At 32.6% G+C, this 15,868-nt stretch overlaps 1 protein-coding gene and 1 long non-coding RNA gene across 4 annotated transcripts in view; one reads left to right on the forward strand and one right to left on the reverse strand.

Annotated features, from left to right (window-relative positions):
- LOC114254745 (epidermal growth factor receptor substrate 15-like 1) overlaps positions 1-2,841 on the forward strand; it is a 129,203-nt gene extending 126,362 nt beyond the window's left edge. For both annotated transcript variants that reach the window (XM_036286121.1, XM_036286124.1), the window contains one exon: positions 324-2,841. In XM_036286121.1, coding sequence (XP_036142014.1) covers positions 324-1,082 — 759 coding nt within the window. In that variant the 3' untranslated portion in view covers positions 1,083-2,841. The remainder of the gene's footprint in view (positions 1-323) is intronic.
- Positions 1,821-13,529, reverse strand: LOC118645315. Of its 2 annotated transcripts, none has more exons than XR_004963070.1 (3): positions 12,533-13,529; positions 6,683-6,810; positions 1,821-4,374 (listed from the first exon to the last, which is right to left on the reverse strand). It is a non-coding gene; the product is annotated as an uncharacterized LOC118645315 (long non-coding RNA). The 2 variants fall into 2 exon arrangements; XR_004963068.1 differs by lacking the exon at positions 12,533-13,529 and adding an exon at positions 7,502-8,035.
- Positions 13,530-15,868: the final 2,339 nt, after the last annotated feature.

Genomic DNA, 15,868 nt, shown 5'->3' on the forward strand with positions numbered 1-15,868 from the left:
GGCTTTCGGACAGCTGAGTCGCGATTGAGGAGTATACCGGGCGACACACGTAACAATATATAATAAAATTTTTTAAGTTGACTTTTGAAAAATTTGTAATAACTTATTGTGATTACTGAGAGTTAGTATTGCACATATTGCTGTTGTAATATTACTGCTATATGGAATTGCATAAAATTAGCATTTTTAACAGTTTTATATATAATAAGAATTAGCGGCCTACTTCAGAGTCAGCAGCCCAGAGGACAGTCGGCGGTATCCGCGTCATTCTCTTATACCTTTTCAGTAAAACGAAACTGATCAGTGACAAAAACCTGCTTCAGCCAGAACCGACGGCTAATCGAACGACGACTCCAACAAAAGCAACGACGGATGAAATCCACGTAACAATGACTCAACCAAAGCTGTCGGACTTTACGGAGGATCCCTTTCGAGATTATCGTTACGAGGACCCGTTCAACATAACAGACCCATTCGCCGACGAGACAGAGGATCTGAACGCGAATAAAAGTAAAAAGGATAAAATCCCTTCAGATCCTTTTGGCTTCGAGACGATCTGCGCATTTTCGAATAAGAACACCTCAGCTAAGGTTTTCGATAACGATTTCTCGAATATGTTTTCGCTTGCTAAAGCAAAGGCCGAAAGAAACAGCACGAACGATGGAAGCGATGTGAGCAAATTCGATGTCGATTTCGGAAAAGCGTTTTCTACTGACAACAAAAACATCCGAGACGTTGAGGCCGATTTCTGCCAGACGTTTACCAACGTCAAGGCAAGAACGGTCAATCTTGACGAAGCATTTTCAACTAAAGAAAACAACATAAAGGCTGCCGCGAGGAACGAGTTAGATGTAATCCGTACTTCAAAGTCTAATATAATTTATAATAATGAAAAACTCGCCAACCTCGGCATGTGGAACGGTAATAATATAGCTAATTTGTCGGAAGAGGAGCAATTAGCATGGGCGGAGAAGCAAAGTATTAAAACGGAGGAGGAGAGACTCAGGCGTAAGGAGAAGGAGGACGCCGAACTAGCTCTCGCGCTTGAACTAAGCAAACAGGGAAAGTCGGGAGATGTTTAGACGTTCGGGATCGGCAATGCTATACCTTTTCATTGATATTACTGTGAATCTTGTTAAATTGTATGACAGAATTTCGCATTTTACAATAATGTACATGCTTGCATTATTAGGTATTAGCGTCACGTATAAAAGCGAAGTATAAATACATATTATTATCAGATTGACAATAATGTCGAGGATATACAGAGGTTGAAGTGTCTAAAAGAAAAAGAACAGTTATTATGAATATTGTTATAGAGAATAATTTTTGATTGAACAGAACCCGTATAGCATAGAACAATCTAACAATATTGCTACAATATTGTTGAAATACTGCTAATACTATTCGAATATTACCAAACGCAACATTACTGCAATGTTGTTGTCATATTATACAAATGTATATGTAAAAATATTTTGACAATATTGTAGAAATGTTGTAAGATGCTGCAACATTGCTGGTACATTCTGTGCTATGAAAACCTTATTGAAATTTTATATTTCTAACAGTGTTTTCTAATGTTTCAACTATTTGAGAAAATTCGTTAAAAAATTTAAAAAAGAATTTTTATTTTTGTTCGTCTATTTTATTTTTGTTTTTTTATCTTAATTTTGATGATCTATTTGCGAACGCTATCGAAAATGTTATGCGCGTTAACATTGAATTACACACCTATAAATATAAACGAATGATAATAAATAAAAATAATGTATGAGAAGTTCATGTTGTAGGAGTTTATTCGATCAAAGCACAGTGACACACAGTATCATTAAACGCTATCGTTATCAATATATAAACTCCTATCGAATATTATGAGATTTCAACGATATATTCATCACTGATCGCTCAGCGTATGAAAATCTAATGGCGATTCGGTTGGGTGCACCAGTGTGCACTAGTGCGCCCTCGTTTAGTATTTCGTATTCTGTTATTTAAAATATGTACTTGTATTCAAAATGAGAAAAACTAAACTGCACTAAACGAGGTCGCACTTAGTGCGCACTGGTGCATTCAATCGAATTCGCCATAAGTCGCTTCATATCAACCTTTAATGATTTCATGTAACAGAAAAAAAAAGGAAAATATATTTGGTGAACGAGATATTGAAGTAACTTCCACGTAGACAGTACCGTCTACTGATTCAGTTTTAGAACGTTCCAAAGAATGTAATGTTCAAAAGCGTCGTATCTCTGCGCTTAAGGAAAAGACTCTTCGTATTTAATAAGGTTCGAAAAATCGAGCATAAAGGACGACGTCTATTTCAATTGCATTACCTATAGTATCGTATAATTTCGACAACGATGTTATATGTATTTCATATAATGTAAATATTAATATGACAACATACATTAAGTATTATGATAATTCTCATTACGTAAGTTTTTATTATCGTTGTAATTGTTTAGCTATACATTAGTAATACATTGTTAGTAATACATTGTATGAGACATATGCTATATAGGATACGTTCTGAAATTTACTGCCAGTACTGAAAATCTATAATAACACGAACTATAGATTCTCAGTACTGACAGTGAATTTTGAAACGCAGCCATAATATATTGTTAACAATATCAGTGCAAAAAAATTTATGTCGACATATCTATATTGTATCACACATATATTTTTTATTTAGTTCAATCACTTATGTCTGTTATGTAATTTCCATTTTATTTCGCCTTTAGATGTTATGTATGTATGTGTGTACGCGAGTATGTGTATGTACCGTAGATAGCATTAAGAAAGAATTCCACCAAATAAATGTACAATACTTTCAAATATCTGTCTTGGTTTATACACAATATATTTGGTTTTTTATTAACCCACACGGTGCATAATATTACAATAATATTGCAAAATTATTGTAATATTCTTATACAGGATACAATATGAAAGATTACGTTTATTGTAACAATTTTTCATGGCAGTAATACAATATTGCAATTACACTGCGAAATGTTGATGTATCACTGCTATTAAATTTCAGAAATAATGAAATGTTCACATTTGAGAATATTGCAATGAATTTGCAATAATATACTTAATAAGCAAGAAACATTGATCAACGTTTTTGAAACGTTATTTAGAGAAATTTCTTAACATTATAACTTAACATTTCATAAATATTTTTAAAACGTTACTTAATAATGTTGCTGTCTTAATATTATTAAAATATTTTAAAAACATTTATTAGATGTTATTTAAATGTTTTTAAACGTTATGACATAATGTTTGATAAATACAATTTTTAAAATATTACTCAATAGTATTGCTGTCCTAATATTATTAAAATATTTAAAAAACATTAATGTATTTTTTAAATGTTATCAAACGTTGTGACATAACGTTTGATAAATATCTTTAAAATATTACTGAATAATATACTGTCCTCAATTTTAAAAACATGAGTTACATACATGTTTTAAATGTTATTAAACATAACATAATTTAATAAATATTCTTAAAATATTAATTATTTAATACATAAAATCTAAACACTTAATAATTTTACAAACATAAATTAAAATATTTTTCATGTGTTTATAATACAAATCATCCCAGCAAACACCAATATACATATAACCATTACATTGCTGCAATAAAACGGAATGTAACAGATAATATTACATGAACGTTACATGTAACATTCCTGTTAGTTATAATTTCCCACTTGTGTGATGTTGTAGTTATATAACATAAATATAACAGAACTGAACTGTTATATAACCATAACCGAGATGTTTTGTAATGGCAATATAGACTATTATATTGCTGTTATAAAAAATAATTACAGTGTTGTTATATATGTACATGTATATATTTTAGCACATAATTCCCAGAAGGTCAAGTACTTAAATTAATTTCACATAAAACAAAAAATACTCTTTGAATGCAGTTTCGTTGTTTTATGTAAAACTAATTTAAGAACTTAACTTTCTGGAAATTGTGAGTGCTAAAATTATAAAGGATAGATATATAATTATGAAGAAAAAAGATAACATTAAAAATAGTCTTTTTAATAAACTTTAATATATTTAACATATATTTATCAACAAAATAAGCTTATATCTAAACAAATGTATATATATTATACTTTTTATGATTATTAGTAAATATATTTTAAAAATAATTTTTAATAAAAAACGAGGGAAAATAAGAAAAAAACATTAAATAAACTTCACGTAATGTTGAACTAAATTTTGCCCTGCTCCAGATGTCAATCACAATCTCAACGTCAATTACGTCTCCTATAGTTTTATAAAATCCGAAATTATCAGAACATAATAGTGACTTCCATTTGAGTTCAGTTTTCTGTAAAAAGAAAGTAATAATTAATATTATATAACGCTCACCAATACACTAAACATATATAGAATATTAAATACGTATTTAGAATATTTGAGGATTGGTACGAATGAACTGTCATGCGCATGTACGCATCTCGCTATTTTGCACGCTGGTGCACGCGCAACGCTGCGACATGATGACGTGCGCGAGGTTAGTAGCGAGTCAGTTTTTAGTTTTATGCATAATTTGCATATTTTACATTGTGAAAGGAAATACGGATGTGCTTAATTTGAAGTTTAGTCTAACACTATGGATTGTATAATCAGATAAATCTTACAAAATTTTTATTCTTTTGTGTGGAGTAAGTATTCTGAGATAAGATTAATACTTTGTGTTATGTTTTATTTTTAGTTATATTAAAAGCAAGAGAGGAAGAAACACTTTATTTGAGCGTAAAGTAGAAGAAAGAATAGACGAGTAAGGAAAGAAAGATATAAAAGAGAGATTAACCTCACAGCTTGGAATTTACAGTGTGCCGGACAGAATATGTGGACCTTGAAGTAGGGATGGGCGATCTTGAATCGATATTTTGAAAAATCGATTTTTCTGTATCCGAATATCGATCTTTTTTGACCAATCTCACAGCTTAATTTGATCAATCCAGTGAATCGATTCTTGAGACCCGATATCGATCCTGTTCATTTTTAAGTTCCTTAAGTATAATAGATTGGCATCTTTCAGATTAAGTTACAAATATGTAACTTATAAGTGTTAAGTCTTTCATTTATGATACAGTTTATGATAATACAATTGCAATAATGGATATAAAATATGTAATGGCAATAATATATATGCAATATACATATATGTATATGTATATGTACATATATATATATATATATATATATACTATGTTCAAAGAAATATTTATAAAAAATAAGGTATAGACGTATATATTAACTAACAATAGTTATTAGTTTTTTATTTATACAAAAATTTGCTGTCATAAAAAATTATCTCGTTACCTCAAATTCAAATAATATTTAATATTTTGTTAAATTAGATAAAAAGATCGATTTCTGATAGATCGAATCTTTAAAAGTCGATTTTTTGGCGAATCGATTTTCAAGTCTCCGATCTAAATCAATAAAAAAAAATTGATCCATTTGACAAGATCGCCCATCCCTACTTTGAAGGTATCAAATAACATAATTTTACCAAAAAAGTTATAGGATGAAGTAAACAGTTTATTTTTTTGTGTGAGAAAGTATCTATATTACAATCTAACTTGTTCCGAGAAAACCTTTGCAAAAGATTTAATAAACAACAAGCAATTTGATGATATTATCATATCATTATTATCATATTTATTATTCGAATTTTAAAGAAAAACAGTAAGAAATTTTATTAATACAGTATTAAAAAATTGTTAGCTGTTACACCAAAATTCTCTTTTTTGTAAACTGGTGTATGCTATTGATAAAAAATTCACCGAAGTTCATCCCTGTTTAAGCTCAGCGAACCATTATATAGAGAATTGGCAGAGCAATTGATATCAAAAGGATTATTATTCAAATGTGTACTTCCTAGTTCTTCAAGTATGTCATCTTATGGCAGGCTAGGTAAGAGAATAATGACAAGTGTTATAATTTTATTTTAATATTGTATTGCAACTGTGTGGCTCTTAAAGGTATCGTACAACCATCTTTTTTTAGATTACTGAAATAGATAAAAAACGTGAAATCTGATCTGACAACTTTGTTGTGAAACAATTACAACAAAGTATACAGACTAATGTCACTCAACTAACCTGCCGATGATGTGGTCGCAGGCTGTAATATAGAAAATGTGTTTATGAATGTCAAAGATCATCTGTATGTCTTAGTCATTTAGTAACTGTCATGCATTTTGTGCCAGCCAGATATATGCCTTAGAAATATACTGATAAAGCTCTTAGTTACATTAAAAACTAAAAAGTAAGTATTTAAATACTCTGTTGTTCCCGAAATAATTTATTCTAATTAATACAATTCTCTTCATACATTCACAATGACCACATTCAGAATTTTTATTTATATTTTTGATTCTCTAACTTAATTGTTTGTAAATTGAGGCATATGTAAGACGAAAGACTACAAAATAGGCATATATGAGACGAAAGACAAAATAAGATATTTTTATTTATAGAATAATTTAAGAATGATCAGTGAATGCGTATAATTATTCTGGAAATGTGCACAAAAGTGGAACTTGAGAGGGAACATTTGATTATTCCTATCTCTAATTTGCTGGGTTTTATTCTAAAAACATAATGGCTATAATTTATTCTTACCTGTTTTAATCCTTGTGAAAATTTCTTCAGCTTTTATAAACTTATATTATCTTTCAATTATTCTTTACGTTTTTTTAAATTTTAAGAAGAACATTTGTCCGAATGATGTAAGAATAATTGGCAGAATCCTGTAATATAAAATTAGTTTTAATATGATACGTCTTTATAAATTATATTTATAAATTTATAACTGCCTTTATATATTGCATGATTTACACATATGCTATGTGACTTTCACAACTATGAAATGTATGTAGAATTAGCAACTTAAATAATAAATTATCTTTAAATTTACTTAAAAAATACATTATTTAAATATAAAAATATGCAGTTGTGCGGACCAAAACAGGGAACATATCGCTATGCATTTTGTCAATAATAGGTTTGATAATATATCTGTTAGTTTTAACTTTAACGATAAATTTATTGCTTCGTAAAATAGAGTGGCACTTTTATCTGCCATACTTTTTTGTTCATTTTGTGCAAAAATGCATCGAATAAGCAGCATATACAATTTTGTCGAAATTGTATAATGGATCTAAATTGTATAATTATCAATGTACCGTCAATACATATTGTATCGAATTAACATGTAATATCAATAATAAAAAATATATAAAGGCGGTTATAACTTGTAAATCTATATTGTTGTCGCTGACTAAACATAACCTACAAAACATGTAGGAAAGATTATAATAAGTTATCTGCGATGTATATTATACATAAGAAAAATAATATATGTTCATTAAATGCAGCAATATTTTCTGCACCTTTTTATATAATGTTTAATAAATGTTGACTTAAAAAACAAAGGATTACCTGATTAAAGTTAAGTTGCAAGAAAATAACGTCTCTTTCGTCATTATAGCATCCACTAGCGGAAAGCGTGCCTAATCAGGCCTGCCAGATTTCCAGATCTGGTACCACGTTTTGGCCGTGGAGGGGGTAACTTATACCACAAGAGGTTGAGAGTTGATACAGCCAGGTTTTAGATGTCCTTCAGCGCCCTCATGATATTAACGACGTGGACATGTACTACGTAACCAATGTTCACGTTAGGGCCAAGGAGTAACGCGTATCTGTATAATGTTGGTCCCGTTCCGTGCTATTGTGCACGAAATGTCCTTGCGATAACACAAAGTTATCATGCAAAATAATCTCGAAGATCCATGATCGGATGGATCCTTGCACGCTTTTATTATCACTTTGTTCAATTTTATTATTGTCTCGTTCGTTAACATAATTACGTTATAAGACCGGCATATTTTTAAACTAGAAATCAAATTTTTTATTTTTTTATACATTAAATGTATGTGTGTGTGTGTGTGTGTGTGTGTGTGTGTGTGTGTGTGTGCGCGTGTGTGTGTGTGCGCGCGCGCGTGTGTGCGTGTGTGTGTGCGCGCGCGTATATTAATATCACAATTACATTAATATATAATCTAAAACAAATTATTCATAAATAATTCTGTGATTTAATGCAAATAGAAAAGTGACAATTTTTTAAATTAACTCTTACTGATTGTTATTATTTTGTAAATAAAATGTTGTAAAATTGTATTCAGTCTAATAGTTATATTCTTGTTGTGCTCTCTATTAGAATTAGGAATATATACAGTATTAAAATAAAATAATATATATATTGACGATTATTTAACAACACGTTGCAGAATGTCAATGATAACGATTCGTAAACGACTAAATGCACAATTTCCAAACATTTATTAAATAAAGAAATAAAGAAAAGAAAGAAAGTAAATGATAGAAATCTACTCTTGGCCAATGTGTACATTTTTTCCTCAAAAAATTAACTGTTAATTTAAAAAGATTTACGATTTGTGCGAAAATAGAAGATTAAATTATGTTATATCTGTTTTAATTAATAAATTAATTAATTTTTTTACTCTTTACGGAATGGAACCAACATTCTACACATATGTGTTACTCCTTGATCCTAATGTGAATTGGTTACGTAGTACATGTCCACGTCGTTGATGTCATAAGGGCGCTAAAGGGCACTTAAAACATGACTGTGTCAGCTCTCAACTTTTTCTAGTATATGCTGGTACCAAATCTGGAAATCTGGCAGGCCTGTGCCTAATAGCACGAGATGTACGTTGTGCGATTGAGGTTAGAATCTCACAAAATTCAAACTTGATAATATCCATCCCATACAGCACAACATCTTTCATAAAGATTTCTGAAACGTATCTGACAGAAGATATCTTTCCGATATCTTTCAGAAAGCTTTCTGAAAGATGTGTGGAATATAACATAAATAAAACAATTGTTGTGTAACCACGCAACATTGTGGTTACATCACTGTTCGGTTATTGTAACATACAAATAACGGAGTAATATCATAGCTTCATAACTTTGTCACATCACATATATGAAGTAAAGTTTCGTAACTATAATATAAATAGAGTGTAACATCTGTTATATTACATGTGACTCCCACGTTATATTGCATTTATATTTGGTGTTTGCTGGGATGTTATATAAATTAGTAAATTTTTATATTTTGCTCGTATTTTTAATTATATTAATTTATTATATACGCATATATTACCGTCTACTAATCATGCGTTTGTCATATGTTTTGTGTTGCAATGTTTATATAATTAATAATGTTATACTAATTTTATTATTGATTTAATGCTATAATAACATCTTGACGGAAAAAATTTTTATAAACATGTAAAAATACCTATTTATTAAAAGTAAAAATAGTAATTATCAGTTTAGGGGAGGCAGTTTCAATGACCTTAACCTTGATATACGTTATATTAAGGTCATCTTTCTGAGTGACTTTCAACAGATTTTAGCTGTCGCTCGTGATTCGTTAAAAAATTATTAACAAAAAAAGGTTCATAAATACGACACATGATAATTATTCAGTATAGGAGTACATAACATAGTGTGCTTTCCAGCAAGACAGTGTAACACAGTGTCCACTAGTGTGAGCGAGACACACTGACATGTTCTTTCTCACACTAATGGACACTGTGTTACACTGTGTCTTGCTGGAAAGCACACATAGATTTACGACTTTCCACGTGTAGCAAGGCCACCCACACCCCCCCCCCGTTTACAAAACGAAACGACATCCACACAATAAATTAATAGATTTTTTCATTTTAAAGCAGGTAAAATTGCGTGCTTTATTTTAACCCTCAATCCCTCCCGTGTTTTTCTGCACCTATCCCTCCCTATGGGTCGTTTTTGTCCTCGCCCTTATAACCATATAAATAATAGTTTTAAAAATCTGAAAAAAATTATGTATACTCTTTAAACATTTCTCTTTAAGAAACTACCATTATATTATCCCCCTCGCCCAAATTTAATATGTATTTTTTAATAAACTAAGAAAAATCAATAAAAAAGTTAATTTTTAAAAAAATATATAGCGATGGTAAAAATTTTGAAAAAAAATTTTTTTAAATTAATTTCTGGAAAGAAAAAAGTTTCTTTTTACGAAAAAAAAATGTCTGATTAACGTAGAGTGAAAGCAGATATCCAACTTCAGCGTATAAAAATTGGTATTTTTTGAGGATGATGAATAGTGTTGTAAAATAGAGAAACATCAATAAATCTACAATTATTTTTTCTGCTTAAAGTTTTAACAAATTATTATTTAATACATAGTAAAAATACAAAATTTTGTTATAAAAATAGAAAAAGAACAGTTTAAAAACAGTCGCGACAGCAATTTAAACGATGATCATCGCAAATGGGTTTGTTGCATCGAGCACAACATTGATTGGTTTTTTTATCATTTTTGTATAAACAATAAAAACATCTTTTTCTTTTTTTTAATTTATTAGTTAATGTCCAATTTTCCCAATATTTGTCGAATGCTGAATTTTATTGATCTGCTCAAAGTATTCTGGATTTCTAATTTCCATTGTAGATGTTCAACTTAAAATATATACATAATTATATTCTAAAATGCATGTACGTATCCGAAAATACTTAATTTCCCAAAAAAAATTTTTTTCGAAAAAGTCATTTTTACTTACGTAATCCCTCCCTATGGGTCGAAAACGTCCTATTTTAATTTTATCTGGCTGGCGTTTGGAGTAAAACAAACGGACTGGGCTGGCCTTTTGCACTGAAGACCCTTCCCCTCTAAAGTTTTTTTTAGAATAACTTTGATAGCGCTAGCATCGCGGTTGTACGAGAAATTAACAATAGTAGTTTTAAGCAGGACGAAAACGATCCATAGGGAGGGATTGAAGGTTAATAATGCGACACATAAATATGACACACGATAATTGGTCTGTTCTTTTCGCTGCACTGTTGCACTGGTGCAATAAGTTAGAGTGAGAAAAAATATATTTGTCTTACTCTAACCTGCACTAGGGCAGCAATGCAACGAAAAAGAACAAGCCAAATTATTTAGTATAGGAGCACATCACATGGTTTGCGACTTTCTACGCGTGCGAGGTCCACCCCCTCTCCGCTTACAGAGCGAAACGACGTCTACGCTTGTACTTCACCACAAGTGTTTGCGACTTTAGATTTGAAATTGTGGCCAAATAGCAACTTTAAAATGTTTAGGTTAGGTTAGGTTAGATTAGATTAGGAAAAAATACGGGAAGGGGTGCAGGAGGAAGGGCGGAGCCTCTCCCCCGTCAACACGTTCTCTGCACCACACACTTTGCATATGGATTAGTAAACATGCGAATAACGCATTTCATATATTATTAAGTGATATAAAATATATATATTCTGAAAATTAAAAGAGAGATAATAGTGATTGTGCAATTTAATTTTTTCTACATCAATAATGAAGATTTAAGAATTATGAATTTTCTACTTTTACTATATCACATAGGTTTGTAATTTTATCTGACTCTATATAAATAGAATTGTAGTATATATACATCAATCACAACATTCTCAGTTTACACTGTTCGGTCATTTTCAAAGTGTGGTGCAGAGAACGTGTTGGCGGGGGAGGGGCTCTGCCCCTCCCCCTGTACCTCCTCCCGTATTTTTTCTAACGTAACCTAAGCGTTTTTAAGTCGTTATTTGACCGCAATTTCAAATTAAAGTTGCAAACCCTTGTAGAAAAGTTCAAGCGTGAATGTCCTTTCATTTTGTAAGCAGAGGGGAGTGTGGGGGGACCTTGCTACGCGTGGAAAGTTGCAAACCTATGTGATTATACTTCTACACTGAATAATTACCCTAACAGCACAGGGAGCGTCCCAGATGCGCACAGTAATAAACGGACACAGGCTGAGTGAAACGGACACAGACCAAATGCGCACAGACCAGATGCGCACAGACCAAACGGATACAGTAACCAACAAACTCACCACATGGGTTGCGACTTTTTCGGCACCGACGGGGTGGGTGTGGGAAGGGGGCGAAGCCCCTCCTTGCCCCCCCCCGTGTGTATGTGTGTGTGCGCGCGTGCGCGCGCGCGCAAAGCATTCTTTGCACCACATAGGTTTGCGACTGTGCGCATTTGGTCCGTGCGCATTTGGTCCGTGCGCATTTGGTCCGTGTGCATCTGGTCCGTGCGTATTTGGTCTGTGCGCATTTGGTCTGTGTCCGTTTCATTCAACCTGCTGTGTTTATTACTGTGCGCATCTGGGACTCACTCACAGCACATGTATCATCCCATTTTAATACTCAATGTACTGTGATCATCGTAGGATGTTGAGATCATCGCTATAATATCTTTTACAGTATTATTTGATTTTCTTTCGCGCGCGTATAATCTCAGGTTGTACTCAATGTACGGAAATGATAGGTACAGCTTTTTACCGCGCGCGTACATTCTCAGGTTGTACTTAACGTACGGAAATGATACGTACGCCTTTCTATCGCGCGCATACATACTTAGGTTTTACTTAAGATACGGAAACGGTGTAGGTTGAGCAAGACGCCGGGGGGCCGTGTGCGCTCCTCGTAGTCGGCCTACTTCCGACATTATAGCGGGAAGAATTCGGGTGAATGGCAAACCACCGAAATTATTACAAACAGCAGCTTTATTCACAGCCACGCGTATATTGCGTCTACACGTCTCTCTTTCTCTTTACAGTCTGGCCAACCTCTATGGGGGAAGACAGAGCTAGCGCTCCCTACACACTCCCTCCCGAGTGTTGATGAAATAAATGTTTATGTTGCGATTAAAAATTAAATGAACGGATATGCTTATGCGTTATATTTTGTGCTATTGCACAAGGTTGGCCAGGATATCTTAACTTGTGTACGCTTGTACGTACTTTGGGTAACTTTATGGTGAATAATATAACTTACAGCTAATAATATAACTTACAGCTAATAATATAAAATATGAGATATATAATTACATTTTCAGTCTTTTGATTGGATTATGCTTTGTTTGGTTGCCGGCGCAAATGTGACCCTTTTACGAGAATACGTCTTAGGTGCGGGCGGGTTCGGAATTATGTCTTGATCGTGTGTCTTCTCGGAGGGTATAGGAGCGCATATGGAATCGTCAGAGATGAAATACGCTGATTTTAATAGTTCGACGGACACGCTCTTGGGATTTCCGTTAATTGATGTTGAACATACGATCCGAGACGCGTTATAATCTTATACGGGCCGGTATACGATCGCTCTAGCGCTTTCTTAGCCATGTTACGTAAAAACACGTAAAAAAACGCAATTATATAAATCTTTGAAGTAAAAGGCGCGTTTTTTGTGCTTATGCGTAACGGGAACCGGTCGGACAAGACGCATATATTTACAGAACTCCTCGAGAAAGTAATTGGGGTTCGGTGTACAATCCCCAGTGAACACAGTAATATAGCAGCAGTGTAACAGCAATGTAACCGAATATAACAGGTTACGTTACTCTGAAATTACACGTAACTTACATGTAAGTTACAATTTCCGACTCAGCAATATAACATGTTATAATTACATGTTATCTAACCGTTACACAACAGTTACAAAGAAAAATAAAATAAAATAAAAATTTCATTTTTTTGAAATTATTTTTATTAACAGCACATACTACATTTAGGATAAATTTTTATTAATTAATTAAATTTAAATTATGTTATTTTTTATTTTATTCTTACTTGCCGCTGCTAGGCTTGAACCCGGGACCTTAGGATGACGAACCTTGTACTCTACCTGCTACGCCAATTTGACTCATCGATATGGGTACTTGTTATTGTCTACATGTACCTATATGTAAACTGACGCGACTATATTATTTTTTATAAAAGCAATTAAATTTTGCAAAACATATTAAAAATAAATAGCATTAATTTATTTACTTATTAATTTCATTGTTAAATTCATATTTTTCCATAACCTTAATAATTTGATGGAAATTGCGATCTATTTAGCACTAATCTTTGAAGCGTTCAAATGATTAATTAGATGGTTAACTATATAGATCATAATTGTAAGAAAAATTGAATAGTATACATTTATTATTGTTTTTGTTCAGCACATGATGAATTTAGATTTTGTACATTTTTTGTGCGCAGTAATTGTAGACAAACCGTTATTTTTGAAAACATTATCTTTATAATAATTTTTTTTATTATTAAATAGATCTGTCATTCAGGATGTTATAATGTTGTCTGATTTCTGAGTCAACTACGACGCATCGTTCCGTAATAACATTGATACGAACGTGTTATGTTACGATTATACAATTTTTGTTGAATAACTGTAACGCCAAAACGATGTATAACAGCTATATCACTTGCGTATAACAAATATTACGTAACAGGTTATTTCCATGTCATATAGCACCTACATATCACAAGAATAACAATGTTAAATTACATGTAACTTCCATGTTATTCCATGTTATATTGCCGCTATAAAATGTGTTCACTGGGTCATCAGCAAGAAGGAATTCCTCGGGAAGTCGTAAGGTTGTCCCGAACATGAATTCGGGTGACGCATTTGTGTCAGCACGAACGTGCGCCCTAATAGGATAGTTGACAAAGTACGCGTCCAGCGCAAATCGGCATGGCACATGATCACAGCCTTAAGCACCCGGTGCCAACGTTCGATCATGCCGTTTGCCGCCGGGTGGTACGCGGTTGTGCGACTTCGTTCGCAACCAATTAACGAGAGTAATGCCGTAAATAAACGAGATTCAAATTGGGATCCCTGGTCAGTGGTAACCCAGACAACACACGGATATCTTAACGACATCCATAAGACGTCCTTAACGGATATTGAGGATATCCACAAGCTATCCGTTTTACATTCTTCGGACATTCTATGGACGTCCATGAAATATTGGTTTATGAAATTGGTGGACATGCTATATCCCTAAAATATGTCTTATGGACGTGATAAAAAGCGGCATTAAAATTAAATTTTACATTAAATAAAAGGGTAAAAACAGAATAAAATATATAAATATAAATATTTATTTAAAAAATTATTTTATTTTTTCGATAGATTATACATTAAACAATTTTAATTAAATAAGTATCATACGTATAATATTAATTAAACAATCAGCTTAAAGTATTTTGTAATTATCACACAAATATATAGTGTATATCCATTGTTTAACGACTACCATGGAACGAATATTCTTTATATTGCAGACAATGACTGCAGGATGCTGAGTGATCTCGTCTAGGCAACAAATGATTGTGACTCGTCAACTATAACAGAAATTAAATTTCATGTTTACACACACACACACACACACACACACACACATATATATATATAGGAGTAACCCTCCGAAAGAGGCAATGGACCGATTATGTCGATATGGACTTGGTCAAAACGCCCGTCGGGGACAAGAAAGTGTTCCGGAACTAGTTTCACGTGACGAGAAATTTTCGCTTGTTGACATTCGGTACAGTTTTTGCACCATTTGGCGATATCACAGTGCATGTCAGGCCAGACATAACGCTGTCGGATAGTGCGATCTGTGATCTGGTCGCTGGGGTGAGCTGGATTATGTAAAATACTTTGTCGCGAAGGTCATTGGGAACGTATGGCCGAATAGCTTCGCCAGAGATTTCGCAATACACGGTTGTGTAGTCTGGACCCCACTGTATTTTTTTTAATTTTAAAGGGTGATTGGTGGTGTTACAGATCAATTTAAGTTGTTCGTCGTTTTTTTGTAGCTCGGCGAACTCACTAAGGTTGAACTCGACAGGTAAGCGCAGGGAGTCAATCCGAGAAAACGAATCAGCGACAACATTTTGGAAGCCC

Source organism: Monomorium pharaonis, chromosome 1 (assembly GCF_013373865.1).
Source record: "Monomorium pharaonis isolate MP-MQ-018 chromosome 1, ASM1337386v2, whole genome shotgun sequence".
Lineage (NCBI taxonomy): Eukaryota > Metazoa > Arthropoda > Insecta > Hymenoptera > Formicidae > Monomorium > Monomorium pharaonis.